Below are 5545 nucleotides of genomic sequence, written 5' to 3' on the forward strand. Positions count from 1 at the left end.
ATTTATAAGGTCAGCCCTAATGGACTGTTACTTTAGGGCCAGTCTTTATATTTTATTTATATATAAGTCATTTATGGGGCCGGCCCTAAAGTGTGGGAAAAAAAAGAAAAAAATACCCATAGTACAGAAAGAGAAGCCAACATGAGTTGTGAATGCAGGAAGAGTACAATCCACCAGATGATCCACTTTGTAAGAAGACTTTTGTTATTCTGACTCTTTTAGCAGTTTTACTGAGTTGCCAATCAGGTGTAGTGGCTGAATGGGAGGTCACTACTCTCCCATCAGCTTAGTGGCAGTCTTTTAGGAAGGAAGACTGCCAGACCAAAAAAAAATGCCACAACCAAAAAAAAAAAAAGACAGTTACTAGCAAACCACTGACGAACACACCATGACCAACAGGTTGAGCTCAGCTCGGAAGGTGTTGAACCAACCTCGCTACCCGCAGGCTTACCATAGCATATCCTATCTCCGCCAATTTAATGAAGCACAGACCAGACTGATCCACTTTCACTGTCTTCCCCCAGAACCCACAACAGGAAGAGCAGGGTCATTGAGCCAAGCTACTCTTCCATATATAAGGCAGGCCCACCCCTCAGCCCACCCCAGGTCCAAATCGCCCAGAGGCGTGAAAAGCGCTGTCCACAATTTCGCACACACGGAGTCCGCAGCAAGTCCGCAGATCGCAACTTGGCGGTCCACTGTGGGTTCAACTCGGGCACAACACAAATATTATTCTTTTTTTTACACAACATGGGTGGAGAAATATGTGGTATAGTCTGCGGTACTGGCTGAGAATGAAGGTATTTAACGCACTGTACCCCGGGAACGGCGCCAGAAGCACGATCGACGCGACGCCGACCCACACGGACCACCCGAGGAGCACATACAGGAAGTATATCCCGATGACCAGCTGCAGCGGGATGTACAGGAACAGATCGATGAAGTCGCGGCTGTCGGCTATACACCAGCTCAACGTGTCGCGCAGGAGGGACAGGAATACGCACTGATGTTGCCGCTGGAGCGCGTGAGTCAGACGCTGTACGAGTGGGGGAATCACGCACAGGTCGGTTGTCACCAGGTTGTTGATTTTCCCCACCATCGACTGGCCCTTCTCCTCCGCCTTCTTGTCGGCTGTCTTTTGATCGCCATCTTTCTGTGCCGCACTGCTGCTGCTCGACGAGCGGACACTCGCCGAACTGGGCTGGATCGTTGTCGATTCCGCATCGCCCTCCGAGCTCGTGCTCCCGGACTCACTCGCCGCCTCGCCCGCAACAGGCTGTTGTTCCGTCGTTGCCGGCTCATCATCTCTGCTGTCCGCTTTGACGCGGATGCGCAGACTGTGGGCGAAGACGAGCTGCGTGACAACCGACTCGGTCCACACCAGCGTGCGCGTGTTGACGAAGATGTACGCCTGGAACGCGAGCGCGCCGATGAGCGGCCCGCCCGCGACGAGCGCGATCCACACCCACGGGCGCACGACGTGGCTCTCGGGCTGGTCGCGCGTCTCGATGTACCTTCGGAAAGGAGTCAGCGCTCTGGCAACCTGCACATGTACAGCTTACAGCAAGAGCCGGTTCATCGCGAACGGCCCCGTGTAGTTGGCGAGGCAGCGGACGACGACGAGCGCAAACAGGGTTGCGAATTCCCTCCAATAGACACGCATGAGGCCAAAGAATGGGTGTCGTTGTTTGGCGCCGGAGAAGACATCGAGGAACTGCAACTTGTGTCAACAAGTATTTGTGATGCAGACTACGCACCTTGAAGCTGCGCTGCTTGAGGTGTTCGGCCCCGTCGGTGTCGCACAGCGCGTAGAGCTGGTCCTCGGGGACCTCCTTCTGGCGATAGGCGGCGAAGATGATGGTGTCGAGAAAGAAGTAGAGCGCAAAGCTGAAGACCGAGGCGGTCTGCTCAGGGTTGAGCTCTTTTTGCGGGTTCTGGGTAGTCATCAGCGGAGGCTGCAGCGGATTCGATGCACGCACAGAGGGATCGACGGGTGTGTAGAGCCGTGGTGTGAATAGCGGCACGACAAGGCCGCTGAAGAACACCAATGCAATTTTGGCCATCATCTTCGCGCCACGGTCGAGCGGCTCCTGCGTGAATGTGGCGAGCGGCATGACGTCGCGGCAGATGTAGAGCGCGGACGCGGCAAAGAGGATGAAGTTGGCGTGGCGCACGAGCCGCTGGCGGTACTTCCGGGGGTCTAGCGTGAAGAACGACAGAAAAGTCGCGTAGAGCTGTAAAGAATCAGAATAGGCAGCAAAGAGATAGAGTGATAGCGCACATATGGCCCCGTTCCAAGCAGCACCTCCTGCCACGTATCTCCCTCGTCAATGCCCACCGCGACTGAGAGCCCTAACGCTGCCGCCGCAGCGACAAACCGCGTGACGCGCCACGCAAGGATAGCACCCCAGCCAATCGCCGGCGTGGCCCCCGTCGACCCTCCCCGATAGCGGAATGCCACCGCGGTCTGCACCAGCAGCACAGACGCAGAGACCGCGGCGGCGTAAACGGGGAGGCGCAGGAGGGCATCATCGTCACCCAGCGCGTGGCGGAAAGCAACGTGGCGCAGGACGGCCTGGGGGATGGCGAACGACAGGTCCATTGGCCGCCTTGTTTCCGAGGAACACCGCTACTTGTACGGGCAGCAAGCGCCCAGGAGTCAGTCTCGTCGGCTGCGGTGGTGGGTGGGAGAAAGACGGCAAATTGGAAAATCAGCGATCTGATGGGGACCGGACACGGAGTATAAATAAGGCCTGGTGTCGCCGCGCCGACAAGGGTTTCATGGTGCGGCCTCTGTCTTGCCACCGTCCTCAGGGCGGCCGGACTGGAGGACGGCGGAGCGGAGGCGCGTGCTTTTCGAGGTCGCTCTTGGGTCGCTCCGAGCCGCGTTGGCGTCTCCCACGCTGATGATTGTCGATGACGTGGCCATAAAGGTGCGAGGGCCAACAGCTTCGGACGTAATTTGGACGGGATGGGACGGAAAAGTATGTGAGCAGCCTAATACAACGCAACTATGTATAGCTCTGATAAGCCCACCCGTAGCCCACCGGACGTGGTAGATCTTCGCAAGCCTTTAGTGCGAAGGCCCGGCCTCCGACCTATTGGCAGGCGTTGGTCTTTGCCTCGAGTCGACTGCCTTCTGCCTCCTCTCCTCGATCTTCCGCTCCGCCCACGCCCAATGCGGGCTCTCCTCCCCCATCCCCATCCCCATCATCATCCAAATCCACATCCCCCGCGCCGAACGCCACGAACCGCGGATCACGCGGACCCGTCTCAGTCCACCCGCCGCGGTGCGGCGGCACCGCAAACACCGCGACGCGCAGCGCCGGCAGTCGCCGAATATCTTCCCACACGCCGGCGATCATCTCGTTGCCGGTCCCGCGCAGCGCGACGTGCGTGACCTGCCGGGGCTGCGCGGGCCGTGCGCGCAGGAGCGCGAAGACGGCGGGGACCGTGTACCATCCCGCCGGGCCGGCGAAGTGCATCAAGAGGACCGACTCGCGCAGCTTGGACGCCCGCGCGGGGTCGGCGAGGAGCGTGAGCCGCGTCGGGCGGACGCGCAGGCCGGGCCGGAGCAGCGCGGCGATCTCCGCGTCGCATACTGTGAGGTGCGCCAACCGCGGGCAGCGCGCCCACCAGGGCCCAGAAGTCGTCGAAGAGCGGTGGCGTTGGGATGCGCAGTGTCAGCCGGCGCAGCGTGCCGGCTTTTGGAGCGGAGGGTGCTGCAGAAGGTCCGGATGGAGGGCAAAGTGACAGAGGCGTACAGCACAGTTTCTGCCGCACGCCTTCGAGGAGACCGCCAGTGTGAGCGCGCTAGTGGTGTCCGTCTGCGCGGAGAGACGCACGATGTCTCTGGAAGCCGTCGTCGACGTTGTCCGCGTTGTGCGCGAGACCCGGGCCGGTGAGCGCCGAGCGCATTTGTTCCCCGTTCTGGCTGAAATCTTCAGCGCAGGTAGCGCCAGTGCGGCGCTCTCGTCTCTGACGTTTTCAAGTGGAACGGGGCAGCGGCTGGGTCTGCACGCAACGGACGTTGTTGCGCGAAACCCGAGGACGGCGGGCCGAGTTCTCGTTCGTTTCGCTTGACACCCACAGGGCGGGGAGCACGAATATGTCCCTCCGATTTCTCAAAAATCCCAGGCGGAACGGCCCCACACTTGGCTCTGCGCGGCCCGGCCGGCGTTTCCCGAAAGCAGCGGCGTCTCGGCCCGCCTCGCGCGCGTCTGACCTGGAAAGGAAGCCGCGGCCAGCGACGCTATATGCGTCCATCTCCAGCGAATCCCGAAAGAAGCGATCCAGTCGTCGTGCTCCATCGCGCCGTCTTGTCTAAGTGAGTAAACTCAGTCTTCTGCTGAATTCAAACAACTATAAGTGACTTTGACTCCAAAGCCATCCTTGGCACGAACTGGGGCCCATCCTGCCCACTCACCTTCCCTTTCGTCTCTCCTGCCCTCATCGCGGCCCCGGACGACCGCGGCCTGCTCAAAACGAGTCCACAATACTCTGGGCGAAACAACTTCAAGTTCTTGGGAGTTCTGGGGTCAAATCTCACGAAGGTCACCATCGGGGCGGTCGACTGGCGCTAAACTCGCTGCGCGCAACGCGCGCCACTGTCTCTTCATTCCGGTGGACTTTCCGGCGATCTGCTTGCTGTATCCAGGCCACGACTTTGGCCCAAGCTTGGTCGCTTCGCCCGGAAGTCGCCTCGGGCCACGTTCTTCAAGTCCGGGGTGTCTCCAGAGACTGATCGCAGCTGTCTCGGCACGTCTCCGCGGTCTGCAACAGTCTACGGATGACATCTTCGCCGCCAGTGTGGCGCGCGTTGTGCGCGAGATCGGTGAGCAGCAACCGCATCTTTTCCTTGTTCTGGTTGGAATTTCCAACGCAAGTAGCGACAGTCTGGCCCCTTTGCTCCTAAGACCTTCAAGGCGAACAGGGAAACGGGTGGGTCTGCGCACACCGGACGCTGTTGCGCGAAACCCGAGGACGGCGGGCCGGGTCCTTGTTCGTTCCGCCTGGGATTCTCAGGGCAGAGAGCACGAATATCTCCCTCCGCCTTCTCAAAATATCAAGCGGAACGGGCCAGCGACTGGCTCTGCGCGGCCCGGCCGGCGTTTTCAGAAGGAAGCCGCGGCCCGGCCAGCCTCGTTTGCAAATGACCGCGGGAAGCAACGCTATGTGCGCACATCTCCAGCGAATCCCAAGCGAAACGGTCCACTGGCAGTCGCCATCTTGCATCGCGCCATCTCGTCTCGGTGAGTAAACTCAGTCTTCTGTTGAATTCAAGGGCTGAATTTCAGACACCTTCTCCCGAATCTCGATCTTGTTCATCCTGGGCGCTCGATCACGCTGGCGCGCGGCTGCGTTATGTGCATGCGGTGCCCGAATCCCGCAGCCGGCTGCCGGCCTTCCGCTGCACTTCGTCGGCCCAAACGGCACGAGGGGCTGGGGGAGACATACTGCTTCCCCCAGCACGCATCTCGCACTGATCCACCGCCGGTATCCCTCGATGCGCTACTGGAGCAGGAGCCAACTTGAAGGCGTCGAG

The 5545-nt window shown here is 60.0% G+C and overlaps 1 protein-coding gene across 1 annotated transcript; it reads right to left on the bottom strand.

Moving 5' to 3' along the window:
• Positions 1-741: 741 nt before the first annotated feature.
• Positions 742-2602, bottom strand: MIND_01340000 (Multidrug resistance-associated ABC transporter protein; the record flags this gene model as incomplete). Its single annotated transcript, XM_037369845.1, has 8 exons — positions 742-776; positions 814-957; positions 1005-1015; positions 1062-1514; positions 1563-1714; positions 1758-1934; positions 1980-2234; positions 2282-2602. The coding sequence occupies 8 exons, from the start codon at positions 2600-2602 to the stop codon at positions 742-744; spliced, it is 1548 nt and encodes a 515-aa protein (XP_037213841.1).
• Positions 2603-5545: the final 2943 nt, after the last annotated feature.

Source organism: Mycena indigotica, assembly GCF_014461135.1.
Source record: "Mycena indigotica strain 171206Taipei chromosome Unknown Mind.scaff0015, whole genome shotgun sequence".
Classification (NCBI taxonomy): Eukaryota; Fungi; Basidiomycota; class Agaricomycetes; order Agaricales; family Mycenaceae; genus Mycena; species Mycena indigotica.